This window comes from Thunnus thynnus, chromosome 5 (genome assembly GCF_963924715.1).
Source record: "Thunnus thynnus chromosome 5, fThuThy2.1, whole genome shotgun sequence".
Lineage (NCBI taxonomy): Eukaryota > Metazoa > Chordata > Actinopteri > Scombriformes > Scombridae > Thunnus > Thunnus thynnus.
The window spans coordinates 6,513,180-6,529,926 of NC_089521.1; the positions used below are offsets into that span (position 1 = coordinate 6,513,180).

General features: G+C 41.1%; 1 protein-coding gene across 1 annotated transcript in view; it reads left to right on the plus strand.

Annotated features, from left to right (window-relative positions):
* si:ch211-266k8.4 (rab GTPase-activating protein 1) overlaps positions 1-16,747 on the plus strand; it is a 61,242-nt gene that overhangs the window by 10,283 nt on the left and 34,212 nt on the right. The window contains exon 10 of the mRNA XM_067588897.1: positions 4,830-4,942. Coding sequence (XP_067444998.1) covers positions 4,830-4,942 — 113 coding nt within the window. The remainder of the gene's footprint in view (positions 1-4,829; positions 4,943-16,747) is intronic.

A 16,747-nucleotide genomic window follows, 5' to 3' on the forward strand; every position in this document is an offset into this window, starting at 1 on the left:
TGATGTCTTAAATTCAGATTTAAGGTAAGCACAGAGAAACCTTCCACTTGATAACAGCCTTCTAGTGTAAAGCTCTGCACATACATCATATCTGGCTGCCTCCTACTTCTCTTGTCTCTCATTTCATCTCTGCCCCAAACCTCTTTGTGCACCCCTGAAGCTTAGTTTAATTTAACATTAGCTGCTAAATTATCATCCTCCCTTTTTCTACCCATAAACTCCCTTTATTTTTTATCAGAAACGCAGGGAAAGAAGCAAAGTATTAATCTCTTAAAATAAAAAAATACTCTGCACTAGCTGTTACTGAATGACAAACAACAGTTTTTGCCACCAGTTGCTGTTTGTGCTGCAATTTAGCTTGAACACAATGTTTGTGTTGTTTTTGTCATCGAATGCGGTGCATTTGATTTGTTTTGGCGGCTCATCCATTATCTAAGCAAGTCCTAAAATAAAACCTACCCTCCCAACCTCCGCTAGCCCTCTGACTCATTTACCTCTTTCTTTCAGTGCCTACTTTTCATTGTCTCTCATTCAGTGTCTGTATCTCCTGTGCCCAGTCCCGTCTCTCTCTCTGTCTCCTGCTCTTTACCCCCTCCTACTCACTTCCCACACACATATATATTCCTTAATGCCCTCCACCAGTCCTATCTCTGCCTGTCTCTCTCTTTTGTTTACCCGCTCCTTCGCAATAGTCAATTCCCATAAACCTCCCTGGGCTGTCCCTCCTCCCCTGTGTTCTCATTTTCTTATCTGTGCCCCCCACCCCCCTCCCCCCTCCTCTATGCCTCCTTTCATTCATTCATTTATCCTCATTGACATATTGACACCCTCGTTCAGCCACAGGGGTTGACACATCATTTGTTTACTTCACACTGACAAGACTAGCTTCTATGAAGTCTCTGCTTCGTTTTTTCCTTCTCTTTCAACCATTTTAAATTTCCCGAATGCATTCAGACTGAGGATCTCTCAGCGGGTTGCTTGAGTTGATCATCCATTTGACATGATATGCATTTTAGATTTTTTTTTTTTTTAACTTCCCATTCAGCTGTCTGAAATACAAGTCCATGTCTTTATTCACCGAGCCTTCCCCTGTGCAACTTGATACAGACAATTGGTTTGGGATAGTCAGAGTGGGTGCCTTATCTGTTTTAACATCTTGTTATGTAAACCTATATCTAAGCTGTACAAAGCACATATTAAAGCTTTGACAGATCAAGTCTAGAGATTTGCGGTGTGTTTTCCTGAGAAACACTTATGTGCATTATATATCACCTCATATCTTTCTGTACCCTCAGAGTTTTGAGGAGAAGGCTGGATATAGAACTGTTGAGATTCATGTTTGAAAAATCATTATTATGGTAAAAAAAACATGGAAAACACTGTTAAAATGGTGAAGATACTCATACATATGAGTCTCATATTTGAACTCCACAGTCTCCATAGACCACTAACTGTGCGGTACCTTGTATCATGTGCTATTGTTGATGATGATGGCCTTTCCATTTAAGATATTTGGTTGGTGTCCCACCAGTATCACAACTGTCCCCATTTATATCAACAATAGCAGGTTTGTTTTGCCACTAGGTGGTGACAAGTGTGCTGTCATTTAAAAAAGTGACATCAGGGATCACCCAAATGGGAGTAAATCAGAAAACAGGGAGGCTTTTTATTAAAGGAAAAATATACTTATAAAACAGTAGAAAGGAGAATTAAAGTCTAGAATAAAGCCAGCATTGCTGCATTCTATCCCCTTATTGTTTCTATTTGTGCTGCATTGCATCTCACTTATCACCCAATTAGATCAGCCTACAAAACTGTGGTAGGACTCAGTTTCACGAGTGAATCTATCTTCCTCCAAGTCTCCTATTAGGGAGCTACATGTGTCTGTCAGTGTGACCGACTACAACAACTTGTACGAAGAGGAGATTCAGGGCTTGAGGGCTCACATAAAGGGCGGGTGTATTTGCTGTCAAACTAGATCATTCAGATTAACGCTCTTTCAACAAATTGCTAACTTGAGTTGATCAAGCTAATGTGAGCTATATGCAGTATATAAGTAACATATTGATGTTTTTATCTTGCATCTACAAATTTAGGGCGTTCTCAAACCTGTGCTGTTTAGTCTGGTTGAATTGGACTTTACAGTACAGCAATCATACTCGGGTGTGGACCAAAACAACTGTACTGAGAGACCCTTTGAGGATGTGGTCTCAGTCCGGTCCCAAACAAACACTGGAGTGGTTCATTTGCAGTAGGAACGTGATACGACCTTGATCTGTAAGCTAAACTTCTCCCATAGGCTGGTGTGCTTTACATACTGGAATGCAGATGAGCGAAATCACCAGTTGCTAGCTGGAGAGTGAATCGAGGTCTGACCAGGAGAAGCGCCATAAATATATACTTGGCATCATCTGACTACATGGTATGTCACAGCCCTTGGCTTGATTGAGCAAGACGCAGAGAGTCCCAAACTGATGCTTCACGGTTTGTTTATTTCTCATTACCAATCATCATCTCACGCACCGTGGAAAGCACCGTGGAGACTATAGAAAATATACAAAATACAAAAATTAAAATTTTTGTCTACAGTCATTTATCAATAATATAGCACACATGATGATAAATTGAATTAAACAACTATTAAAAGTAGTCACTAAATTAGGACTGACAGTAGCTTATCTTACTAATACTACTGTCTAATGAACACTTACACTGAGTGTAAACACTATCCAAACTAAATTCAAACCCTCATACAAAGCTGACTAAACTGCATTTAAATTTAATTCATACCACAAGCAGTGAATAAACAGACAAATCCTAAACAATATAGTACATAAAAACATTCCCCCATTCAATCAAACTCCAATTAACTTTTCCCTCAAATAAACAAACACATTTAAATTCACACAAAGAACGAAACCAATGGTGCTCTCATAATAATCTAATAAGACAACGCTGCATGCTAATAATGTAAACAAACGAAACAAAGAAACGTTTGAAACAGTTTGAATGAACAACTCAAACCCACAGTACCTGCACTGAAGGTAATTGAGACTACTTCACATACCTCATTCCACTCACCAAGGGTGTTATCCAAGATTTCAGATAGTTTTCTCTCGTCTCAACCCTGGATACATCCCCTTGTCGTCCCTGGATAGCATTAGCATCGCTCCAACTCTTCATGCATGTTTCTCTGCTGAGCACGCCAAGCTAATGACCGCTACACAGCAGGTGACTAGATCTAATATACACGGACTCACCTAGTCAACTTAGCATGGACAGTTAACCAACTCAGCAAGGGGATTGTCTGCCACCTTGAGGGAAATGCAGGTAACTACACAGAGATGAGCTGTCCAATTCAAAACATAAAACTATCAAATAGCAACTACAAATAAGGAATATATAAACAACAAATGTAAATCAACTAGAAATAGGGGGCATCTTCAGACTTATACCGGTATGAATTAGCGGTCACTTACATGGAATATATCTACCCAATATGTACACATGTACAGTAGATATATATGGACTAGCGTAACAGAGTAAGTTGCATATTTTTGGCAGATTGGACCTTCTTCAGGAACTTCTTCCTGTGTTTATGTTCTTGCTCTTACCCTAGACACATTTGACCAATGAGCAGAGAGACCATTCTCACATGGCTCGTAGTCACACATTTTGATTTGCTTGGATTTTTCTCTGTGTGTAAAGAAACTGAACCAAGAGGAAAATGCACCAAGTTTTACACTCATTCATATCAGAGCAAATGAACTCTAGGTTTGAAAACACCCTTAAAGAGTTGGAACCCTTTAATCACCCATTACATTTCATATCCAGATTGAAAATGTATGTGCTGTAAATACGGTATTGTGCAAAAAACGAAAGAGAAGCAAAATGATGTCTAGAGTTGTCCAACTGTTGCCTTGCCACGACTAACCAATGGTTTACAGTGCACATCACCATCTGTGAAATGCATGCTGGGATCTTGCCTGAACCCATTACCCAAAATTGTACACATCATTCATCTTCCCTCATGATCGCTCTATTTTCATTCTCACACAAGCACTCATTCTATTGCCGACTGCAGCCATTTATCATTATGTACTGGGTCGGATAGCTCAACCATGAGATCTGTCCCAATCACATATCACTCTTATCTCAGCCTCTCTCACTCTCTCTAAGCCTCTCATGCTCTCTCTCTCTCTCTCTCTCTCTCGTGTCTATCTGCTCCACTCCCCAATCAGTTCGTCTGATCCTCCATCATTGTCAGTATACAGTAAATGAAAAGTTTAACATCTTGTGAAATACACTTCATGGCTTTCTGTGTTAAAGAGGCCATATTATACCCCTTTTCCACAAGTTAACACAGTTCCCTGGGGTTTTAATAACAGCCCTGTTCAGAACAACTAGTTTGAGTCTAAATAAACTTAGATTTTTCTGTGATTTAATTGTAATAAATGGATCAAAAGGATGCCAATATAACTACATCATCAAGAACCAGGAGCAGCAATGCAGAACTCTTCAGCTCTGCTCCACGGCTGGCTCTGTCCTGCAGATCTCACCCGGGCTCAGCAGCTGTCTGTCGGCAAGCAGTGGCTCTGTCCCCCGATCCAGCCCCACGATACAGGCAAATTTTTTTCCCCTTAGCTTAGCTGAGCTTATCCTAGCTTCGCCCCATGTGATGTAAGAAGGGGCATCAAATATATATAAGTACAAGCACTGAAAAAGTGAGTTTTTCCTAATATGACCCCTTTTAAGTGTGCCCTTCTTTAATTACATCACCTTTTCTCTTACCCTCTCCCTCCGTCTCCCCATCTGACTCCCATCCACAGGGCCCAGTATACTGTGTTGGTGCCTGCCCTGTGGAACACTGAGGTCCAAGACTGGGAGCTTAAATGTATGAACAGTCTGGTGCTTGACGAGACCCACCATGGACCCAAAGCAGGTAAACAATGCACGCACACACACACACAAAGAAGTTGAAGCTAATAATGCAGAGGGACACTGGGGACCACTCACCACACAGCCGCTCTGGTAGCTCATTCAAGACTACAACACTTAACCTGCAGTGGCACTCAAGTCTATCCTGTTACACACGCACACACATGCTTTTGTTCTCCGGTCTTAATGTATGTGTATGGCAGTTGGACCTTGGGGAGGACATCTCCAGATTGTACCTGAGAATACTTTTACGAAAGGAGGAAACAGACAGTTGAACTCCTTCCCTTATTTTGTCCTGCTAACAACTCACTAGAAGTTAAACTGTTACAGGTCTTTTATTCTTTATTTTGAATCTTTCCATGTAAGCTTTTAATTTTAAGCTTAGTTTTTTGTCTTTAACAAAATAAGAGAGAGAGAAAACTTGAGCTTGTCAGTTGAAATTAAAGCCAACATTTCACTGTACACTGCAGAAGAAGAAGAAGTAGGACATCTCACTACCTAAACTTAGTGCTACATGTTGAGTTTAACAATAGATGGGCCTTAAAGAATCTGCCTTTGCTCGGCATGAGGCATCTATTGACATTGTCCAAAAGACTGATGACAAAGTTCATGTAACAGGCTGCGTATGTGTGTGTGTGCATGTGTGCCTACTATAACTCAACAGATCAAAGGATCTTTTGAAGGTTGTTCAGGTATCAGCTCGACGAGATCTGTAAACCCCTCACCACACCAGAGTCTCATCTTCACAAAAGACAGACAGATTGGAATGTGGTCCCGATGCGCATGTACGCGTGTGTGTGTTCATGGCTGCGCATACGCTTGTGTCTGTGCACGCATCCTGACAGACTCCGGCTATGAGGATGAGTCACAGGTCGGTGGCTGCAGGGCTATGTTTGTCAATGCGGCTGGAAAGGCGGAGGGAAGAGGGGCTAGAGAAAAAAAAAGACTGTGTGTGTGTGATAGAATGAGTTTTGTAAGTGAGGGAGTATTTGCAAAAAGGGAAGAAGAATCTGAGAGAGCATGAGAGGTTTCCTTTCAGGGCAATTGGAAGCTACAAAAGCAGGTTTTACAGTAGGGATAATCCATCACGCTATTTATGTGTGTGTGTGTGTGTGTGTGTGTGCCCACCTGTGTTTCTGTGTGTGAGTCAGGATGAGTCATCCTTATTTGCTGGCCTGTCAGCCTGTCTAGCCCTCAAGGCAGCAGGTAGAAACGAGCTGATTAATTTGCTGCCGCTTCGACACAATCCAACATTCCTGTTTCTCTCACACACGTTCACTCACTCTCTCAGTCAGTTGGTTGCAATCTGCAACCTCACCGCTGGATACCACTAAATCTTACACACTGGTCCCCTAAACTAACTCTTACTCACTGGTCCTTTAAATGTGCAGCAGGTGTGAGTGATAGCAAGGATATTTTGGGTGAAATTCAAAAATGATCATATTCCAATTATGAATAAATATCCAACAGATCCAGGTATTTCATTACACTGAAACATAAATACTTCAGATATACAGTATATCATCCTGCTCATTGAGTTTCAACAAACCGAAAATGTCCAGTGTCACTTTCACATATAAAGAAAGCAGATCCAGCGATTTCAACACACGCAGTCATTCAGAAAGAGTAAAGCTTATCTGATCCCTGATCAGTTTTGACTATTGAATGATCTGTGTGGGTAAGGGAGCGACACGAGGGAGGACAGACGTCTCACTCAGCTGCTCTGTGTTGCGACTCTGCTGCTGCTGTGGACACTCATGGTGCAGACCCTTTCAGTTTATAATTGTAGAGTCCTTCGTCCCACTGAGAATTTCTATTTTTAAAAAGCTAAATGACAGCGGCGTGGTGGGCAAGTAATGTAATCGGTGTATGCCCGAACACCCGAATGATATTGTTGTTGAGTGTTTCAGCTGTGACAGTAGGGTCTCTGGGGCCTGTCCAACTGCATGCTGACTCAGCGTTAAAGGACAAAGTTGAAGTGACTTCAGGTTATGCTGAGTCAGGCTGAGAAGCAGTGAGAACAGGTAGATATGTCCCGTCCTTCTCCAGGCTACTTTCCTATTGCATTCCTCTCCCCCTCTCTTCTCTCTGTACATTTCCATACCTTTCACTTCCATCTGTCTCCTTTTCTCCTTTCCCCCTTTCCCCTACTACTTAATACCTTCATTTCCCCTCCCCAACCTTCCCCACAACTACATTATTCTCCTTTTTATTCAGCTCTCTTTTGCCTCCTCTCCTCTCCTCCTCCCCTCCCCTCCCCATTCCCCTCTCCTCTCCCCTCCCCTTCCCTTCCCTCCCCTTCCCTCCCCTTCCCTCCCCACTCCTCTCCTCTCCTCTCCTCCCCTCTCCTCTCCTCTCCTCTCCTCTCCTCTCCTCTCCTCTCCTCTCCTCTCCTCTCCTCTCCTCGCTGTTCTTTCCATTCTCTCTCCTGCCCCCTTTTGCATCTCTTTTTCTGTGACTTTTCTGGTATATTAGCAGATGCAAGAGTCCTGTTCTCCTCAGCAGGCTCCCATGATACCTTCACTGTTTTCTTCCTGTCCGCCTGCTGCTCAAGCCCTAGTGCAGTGACTCAGCATTCATTTTTTTTGCAATGCCCCTAAACAACCTCCTGCAGTCAGTGCTGCTTGCATACTTAGATACACTTTTAATATTATGATGTATAATGTAGATTATATCATGTGTGCTTTTTATGACAGTCAAGGGGAAAAAAAGAAAATTTTAAGTCAGTCAAATCCAGTAAAAAATTTTTTAGCAGAAATAGTTTTTAGTTTATTGCTTGTCATATTGTGTAGGTGTGTGTCCTTACTCATCCAATCTGTGAACTCTGTGCTCATCTCTGTCTCTGTATTTTATCCCCTTGTTCATCCCATTTTCGACTTCAATGTCCATCTGTTATTTGGCTCCAACAGACTCACTGCAGTAGGTTACGTAGATTTGTGTGTGTGTGTGAAGGGGGGGGGGGGTCAGGACTGCATCAGAATCTGTTCAATACTTTGTGAAAGGACCTGGAGTGACCACACACACAAACAAACAGATTACAAGAGAGCCGATGAAGGGTGTTTGAAGGGCCAGAATGTGGAGTTTATGACCTTCAGTAACAAATTGTTAAGACAAGATGTTGGCACCCTAAGGGTCGGTCCTAGGGGTCACGAACACACACAAAAACACAGGTCACAGGTGAATGAGACAAAAACACAGTACCCAAAATAAGAGGCTCCTTTAAATTCAGCTTAGATTATACAGCTTTTGGTTTTTGCCAGGCTTGTCAGAGCTTCCTTAGAACCTCTTAATAGATTTCCTCAACATCAAAGTAAAGTGTATTTTGAAAGACAGAACACAGTGGACAGTGAAGTTAATGGCTTTCACATGAAATTCTGTGCAGGCAGAATCTTCACACTGTAGAGATGTTAAGACCTAACAATAGCTATGAGCTTTACAATGGTGCTCTGTTATTCTGAGATGTGATTCTAATATTAGATTCATTTAATAGTTTAGCCAACCTTGAATTGTTGCTGTAAATCTGAAGTATTAATCAGACAGTAGGTGCATTTCCATCCACCTGTTTTTATGTGCATTTTAAATTCACGCATTTAAAAAACTGAATGGAAACACCAGAACATCCAAAAAAGTCAAAATATCATATTCAGGTTATTATGCTTGACTGAGGTGGAAAAGTTGGTGTATTGATTAAAAGAAACAGACTTGGTGAATAATGATGACGTACATGAAGCATAAGACTTAAATTTCACTCAAGCTTCCACTGAAAGATGAAAACATCAGATGTGTGTGGAGCAATTAGGAGACTGTAAATTGTTCCTCAAATTACTGCTGTACATGAAACAAACAGAAATACCAGACTTCTATCACATTTTCCACATTTTTCCATAATTTGAGGTTTGACTGGAGCTCCTTTCATTATGTCATGTCATTGCACCGTCTTCTTCTGCAGTGCTTCATCTTGGTTAGCCCAATTCCCAATATTGACCTAACAGTAGTGGATGGAAATGAATGAGCATTTTCTTTTGCCAATTTTCTTTCAAACATGTTGTTCATGTCATGTAAGATGGGCCTATGTTTGAGTAACACCTTGTTTTTTTAATAAAAGTGTTTGTATCCACAGACTTTGCAATGGTGAAATATTTTTGTGATTACAAAATAAAAGTTACCAATGGTAGTAAATCTTTTTTTTTTTTTTTTTGGTATTCCATGACAGAAATGGAGGTTAGAGGTGGTAAATAAATATCTGGGTCATTTTTATTATGGTCTTGTGGTCTGAGGCCAGTGTCGGGGCTGGATTGCATCTATTAGTCCCACAAGAATGTCACCTTTCTAACCTGGATAAGGCTTCTTAGCCGTGGGCACTTAGCCTACCTATGACCCCGTAGTTGGGCCTGCTTTCGAGTAAGCTTTGCTCTTTGTAAGGGTTTGTTGTAATCCGCCCTCCCTCTCCATCCTCATTTGTTTCTGCTGCTTGAAGTGGAATGCCACCTGCTTGATCAGCCCTAGGCTAACCCACTCCCCTCATTAGACACCTCTCTTGTGAGCAGGACCTTTACCATCTAATTTGGCCATATACTTAAGCACAAGGAGGCCTTTAACAGATTCCATCTTTATCACATTTACAGGTCTCTATCTCACTCTGTATAAGCTGGAATGATGTGGTCAGGCAGCCAGCAGAAAGAGAGGGTCAGGGTGCTTGTTTGTGTAGGTCTATGACGGTAAATACGCTTTTTCACTGACCTCTGTCTTTAGCTCTTATGGGACTGAGAGGTCATATTGCTTGTTTGTGCACTATCCACCAACAATGACCTAGATAGATCTTTTGTTCAACTCCAAGTTGACTAGCAGCTTGCAGGAAGTGGGCCAATGTCCTGGAGGCTTGTCTGCCTGCTCATGTTGACTGAGTAGTAGTAATAGTTGACATTAGTTGTGTCTCCAACTGACCTTTTCAATCAAATATTTCTAATGTTGTAAAATGTGAGGCAAAGTAATTGTGTTTTTATGAGCTTTTTACCTGTCAGTTATTCAATAAATTGAATTTATTGCCTAATATCTTTTCAGGCCTTACTCATAAAACTTTTGTAACATGATGGTTGGCTTTATGTTGCCATTATAACAGCGTTACTGTGTAGATTACGAGTTGTCAGGAACAGGTGAATTTCTTCAGTAAAAAAGAACAATGATTTGCATATCCTCACGTCCCCTCATTAAATTAGAACAACGCAGCTGGTTAGGGATTCTGTGCTTGTTTGCACATGGTCCTTAATTGGATAAAATTATGAGAAGAATTAATTATTCGTGATTTGTGTATGAATGTGTTAGATGATAGGATTAGAAGCCGCAGGTAGGAGAGGAGATTAGAGGGTAAGAAGAAGAGAAAAACTGAAATGAAATGAAAGGAAAGCAGTGTTGTCTCAGATCCTGCTGAGCCCCTGAACACTTCCTCCAGGGTTGGACCCTGAAGGTTTTCCTGCCCGCTCGCTTGCTGATGAGTGTGTGTGTATGTTCACACATTCCAGCTCTTGCCTTGTAAGTTTTCCAGCACTACCCTCTCTTCCTCTTGCCCTATTCTGCTGTTACACCCCGTGAAGCCCCTGTGGCTATCCTGGAGTGTGTGCATGTGGCTATATAATAGTAGTAAAAGGAGAAATCGTGTGAGTGTGTGTGTGTGTGAGAGTGTGTGTGAGAGTGTGAGTGTGTGAGCTGTAGAGAGAGCCAAACATACGTTGTTTTGTATTTGTGCATGTGAATAAAGCAGCTTTGTTTGTATTATGTGTGCGTTGTGAACTAGAACTCAGCTCTCAAGCAGGGGAGGTGCGATCTCAATAATTAACAGATTTTCTTAATTATGTTTACTTCCATTAAAATCTGGGGCATAATTTGTTAAAGAGGTTATGATGATTTGCATACCCTTAAATTTGGGTCGTCCTTTACTTGCCAAATGATACAAGAAGCGTTTTCTTTCCTGCACTTTTAACTAGATTACAGAAGAAATAAAAAGGCAAGCATGGATATGAAAGAGGATAGTTATTTGACTTATTATTATTCCTCTAATATTTAAAAAAAGAAGTGAGGAGTAGATAGGCACAATGCTTGAGGATACTTGTATTGCCTTTATTTAAAGTCAAAGAAATTAATTGAGGGCTGGCCCTCATTTACAATGACAAAGTATATTTTAAAATGACTTAAAAAATAGAAAAGAAAAGATAAGAGAACAATCAATTAAAACAAATATAAGCACAGTTAATAAAAGATACAAATACAAAAACAGATCAATTAAAACAAGTATATAAGTACAGATAATAAAAGATGCAAGATATAAAAACAAATCATTTAAAAACCGGTACTAACAGACGTTGAGTGGTATGTGATCATAGATTAGATTAGATTATTAGATTTTACCACTTTCCCTAATTTTGCCTGGTTTGAATAAGAGCTATAGCCCAAGTTTATATAATAATCAGATTTAGCCTTTCTCACAAGGGATATGCATTTATTTCTAATCTTTCTAAATGAGACCCAATGGGATGCCTCTGTGGTGCGTCTAGCGAGGGACCAAGCTTTGTTTCTTGCCATGAATAATACATGCAATAAGACAATGATTTCCTTCCTAATTCCTAAATGGAAAACACCACTTGCAATGCACTTTTGTCACTCCTGTTAAGTTAAATCAGTTAGAGTAGATCTTAAAGCGTTATTAGGCAGATTAGGCCAGATTATGGTAGGTAGGTAGAAGCAACAGTCAACCAATCAGTGGTAAAATGTCCCAGAACTATCATTTCCAAGGTGGTATACTGAGAGATTTACTCTGCCAGATAATCAATAGACCTAGCATAAGCTGAAGGAGGTCTTTAAATCCCAATTACAACAATGGAATTATTAGAGCCACTATTTATCTTTAGGGTGATGTATTTAAACATTTGGGAACAGTAACAGCATGTAGAATAGAAGCAGAAAAAGAAGATTTGACATAGGCGGCCACCATGCCACCCCTTCCAACTGTGTCTATTTTAAAAAGATTATAATCATCTAAGGCTACCTCAGAATCACTAATGCTATTTTTAAACCATGTTTCTGAAAGAGCCAAAATATCTGGATCTACTTGAGATTAATAATTTCAAGTGATCAGGTTTCTGATGCTGGAGTAGACTTCTGATATTCCAATGAATCAGTCCTAAGCCTTTTCTGGTCTTAAACTTATATGGAGTAGACTCGGTTAGGCATGTCTGAGAAGGAGCAGAATTACAGGGAATAACAACAGAATTGGAGCTCACAGAGGCAGCAGGCACAGGTTCAAGTATATAAGGTAATAGGAGACAAGACAACAATTTAATAGACTGTTTTCAGATGTTGTCAGGCCAGTGATGCTGTAGAATTAGGGTCTGAAGCTTTACCCCCAGTCCATTTGGATGAATGCCATCCTTTTTGTTCTGGTCCTTCCTGGGATAGAACGACTCAAAATGAATCCATATCCAGTGGCAATACAGAAGTTCTGTAATCAGTAATGCAGGCTAAAGAGGCGACTAAAGTGTTTCAAACCCTTTCCTTAGGATAGGATGGGGCCAGATAGAGTACAGTTTTTCGCAAGGCTCTCTATAGTTGTTGTCAGAGACTCAAAGTCAGACTTAATTTTGATCAATTGCCTAGACATTACATCATTAGCTCCAACATGCGCAATTACAGTGTGGACAGAGGGGTAAAGATCAAGGATAGCAGGAACTTGTTCAATGATTATCACATCACATCAGATACTTTAAATCCAGAGAAACAGTAGGTGATGCCACAAGGAATTTTAACAAACTTGATGACAGAATCACTGATCACAAGAATCTCAGGTTGACCATTAAGCCACTAAACCACCCATCATAGATGGTGAGCCTGCTGGGATGATTTACAAGAACTGTCACTGCATCAGCAGTGGTAGCACCCTCACCGCCTACAGGAGTGGGTAATAGAGCTGATGCAGGCCGAGAGGACAGAGGCGCAGGAGAGTGCTGCTGAGGTGTTGTGCAGGGCTTAGGGGCAGAGTGATCTACCCGTAGACGCTAGGTCTTAGGCAGAGGGTTAGAGCAAGAGCCTGTCTCGCTGGATGAAGGAGTGGAGATAGAACGTCTCCTTGTTGATGATGTGAATAGGTCACTTGCGCTACTAGCTGCAAGCGGAGGAAATGAGCTATCTGCAAGCTCAGCCAAAGGAGGGAAATAGTCTCTCAGGGGGAGTTCATTCTCAGGGTCAAAAAGGGGATAGAGAGCCTTCTTTCCCTTTACCACTGAAGACCAGGTTGTAAGGCTGCGAAAAGATCCAGGACCATCATCCGGTCTCACTAGTTCTTCAGTTGAGTCAGTTTGGATGTCAGCTTATTTGGAGCACAGCTGAGCCTGACATTGCAGGAATTCATCAATCAAAGTTTCTATTGATTGCAACTCAACACTTTTGATATGGATGAGCTCAGTGGCCAACACCATTATGCTGACCGTCGTGTTTGTCTTCGGTGTTGCATAAACAAGAACTTGTGGGCTGGCCGTGATGCTGCTGCTGAGCCACAGGCTAGCTTATGACACAGGCCCAAAGACTGTGCCTGCTGTGACGGATCAGCCTCTGGAAAGCATGTTAAGAAGCCGTGGTGTCCTCCTGGTTGGTGCTGACAGACAGCTGAAATTCTCCCACGCTGCTCACAGGTTTCACAGTTTAATTTGGGCAGGCGACGCTCAGCAGCCAGCCTCCCACAGTCAGGAGGTATCCTCCTCTCCCAGACAGCTGGACCCAGTAATCAAAACCAGCAAAAATACTGAATAAAACAGTCTTACATTAAAAACTGGGGTTTCTGTGTGACTAAAATCCTTTATCCAGTTAAAAGATACAGTTAAAAATGACTGAAATTTAAAGAGTGTATTATAGAAATGTGGCTAAAAAGTCCATTTCTGACAGAGCTTCTGATGGGTACACACATATACCAACGTTTAGTTCGAAATTTAAAGTGAAATAAAATTGAAAGCATGAGAGGAAAAGGAAGGAAGACTAGTCAGAGCGTGATGATGATTATTATTATTGACCTATAGAAACTCAGTTTAGATCATACTCCATTCTATTGTATCATCTACAAGCTCTGGTAGGCAAAAGCATGCACTCAGGCTGCTGTAAATGCAAACATTTATCTCCAGAATCACACATGCATCACCGACAGAGAAATTGGAGGGCTGGTCTGACAGGTGATCACAAAGGCATTTCATTCAGCTGTGTTTAGCCATCACCATAAAATGACACAATAAAATATTAAACTTGTGGAGTTTAAATTAGAGGCCCCAGACTCTGTTTAGATTGCTCATCATTCTAGTTTTGGCAGCTGTAATTACAGCTTTGAAAGTAGAGATCTGGCTATTTTGGGTCTTTCCACTCTCAATCTCTCCTCTCTCCTCTCCAACCCCCTATTCATCCCTTCTCTCCCCTCCCCTTGTGTTTTTTTTTTCAACGCTCCACTACTTATTCTCCCACTCTTGCTGTCTTTAGGGTATAACCACTACAAATACACCAACATCCACCCTGTCCTGTCCTATGTCGTGTGTTACTTATTGCTCGGTGCCAAACGTGTCGTACCCAAGCCTCTGGAGTCCTTGTTGGACCTTTGCACTCTGGGAATGAACTTTGACCTTGCAGCAGGCCTTAAGGCGCATTAAGAGGCAGGCTGTGAATGACAGGGTGTGGTAGGGGTCAAAACTCACAGGTCACTGGAGATCAGCGGCAAACAGGCCCACTCCCTGCCATTATGCCCTTCTCCTCTGTGTCATCTCTCTTTCTTTCACATCCCTCTTTTCATCTCCATCCTATTTTCTCTCCTTGACTCTCCTCTATTGCACCAGGCAGCTCTTTTCACCTGCTACCCCTTTGTCTCTGTGATGTGTTTTTTTGTTTTCTTTGCTTGCATTTCACTCACCTCACTTTTTATGCCTGTATTAAAAAATGCACCAAAGTTTAAATTCCCAAGATTTCAGTGCTAGTTGATTTGGCAGCAGTGTTATTTAATACTACAGCTCCTTGAGCAATTGGTGTATCATCTTTAGCCAAAGCCAAAGAGACTCTCGTTGGTAATTAATTGGCCTCTTTCCATCATGCCATGAGCAACTACAATATGATTCCATGCTGCACACAGCGGTAGTTTTCTACACGACAGCAGGGAACAGTTATCTTGCTGAGGAGTTGATGGTGTGTAGCCTGTCACCTGCAGCTCTTCATCTACATCTCACTCTGGCTGCTGCTTCTCATTTAATTATTTCCTGCAATGTTTAAAACTGGTCCGCCCTCAAAGATAAAAATTACCATTTTGCGAACACATTTTCAAATATCGTGGTCAACGCTGACCTCTGTGACAAATACATTGTGTTTCCTTTGACTGCTTCACAATAAAAGCCACCGCATTTTCGGCCAGTTGAACATTTTTAAAGTGCAGTGGCCGTATGTTGAGTTTGCTTTATCAGTAACTTAATACAGCTCTGATGCAGCTGTAGGAGAGTGAACAGTAAACCGGGAGGCTGTTATCACCAAGATAAAATAACAAACTGTAATGCTGGATTGCATGCTGCATCGCTGTGCACAGGAATGTAGTTCTTATTCAGTGCAGGAATTGCAGACACCACCACTACCAATGGAAACTACTATTGTAATGACAGAATGTAAACACGTTGAATGGCTATGAAAAAATGCAGACTATAGTTAACATCAAAAACATCAAAAGGTAATCGTTTACATTTCTTGAAAATTTGAACTGATAGATGTGCAGCAAACATGAATAAAAGACTTTGAATGTAGTATTGTGCTTAACAGATGTCTGATGAATCTGCTTCCAGTTTCTTTCCACCTTTGTTCTAAAATTAATTTTCACTCACAATAACTTTTTTTCTCCATACTTTATTTACACCATACATTAAAGCATTTCAGTGTGCTCATGGTCAAACAGTTGGAACTTGAAGAGGCCAGTTATGATCTGTTGCTTTCCTAATATATGCCCTTTGTCTGCCTGTTCTCCCTCTCCCCCTTCCTCATCTATAGCCGTGCCTCCGTCTTTTCTTTGTTGTTATTTTTTTTCCTTCTCCCTTCGTCTTCCCACACTCCCTCCCTGTTCCTTCTATTCTCCTACCCATGCTCTGTCGTGGCCTCCACACTCTTTAAGCCATTGATTTACCAACACACTGAAGGGACTTTTCATTTCATTTTGCTTTGTGCATGTCAGTGACTGAATCTGTGCATGTGCAGTCCTTGTGTTTTTCACTGGTTGTCATCATCAGACACATATTGACTGTTGTGTGTATTCCCAAATAACAATTAATACCACAAATCCTCAGGGTGCTTTTCCTATCTATCAGTTTCATACACACATTCAAACAGGAAAACACACAAAACCAAACAGCAGGGATAATTGCGCCACTGTCTGCTATCTGATTAATGAGGACATACCCTCTGTGAGATGAAGTATTGATCCCTTTTGGTACTAAAGTATTATAAGTGCGTATTATATGTGCGTGGGCTTTTGACCATAATTCTGTGTATGTGTATTTGTTCTGAAGGACTGCCTGAGGACATGGCTACTGTATATTTAAGAGGTTTAAACAAGATAGTTTTGAATCCTTTACTATAATAATGAGTGATGATTGACTGCGTTTGTGGTCTAAATGTTTGTGAGGCTGGATTAGGTATTGTAAACACCTGTTGGATTCAAGTGATTTAGGGATAAACTTGACTGGAACTGAACAGGTTGAGGCCATGCTTGGACTTAATGGGCCTCATGCAAGAAGATTTTCGTATACTTATCCTAAAT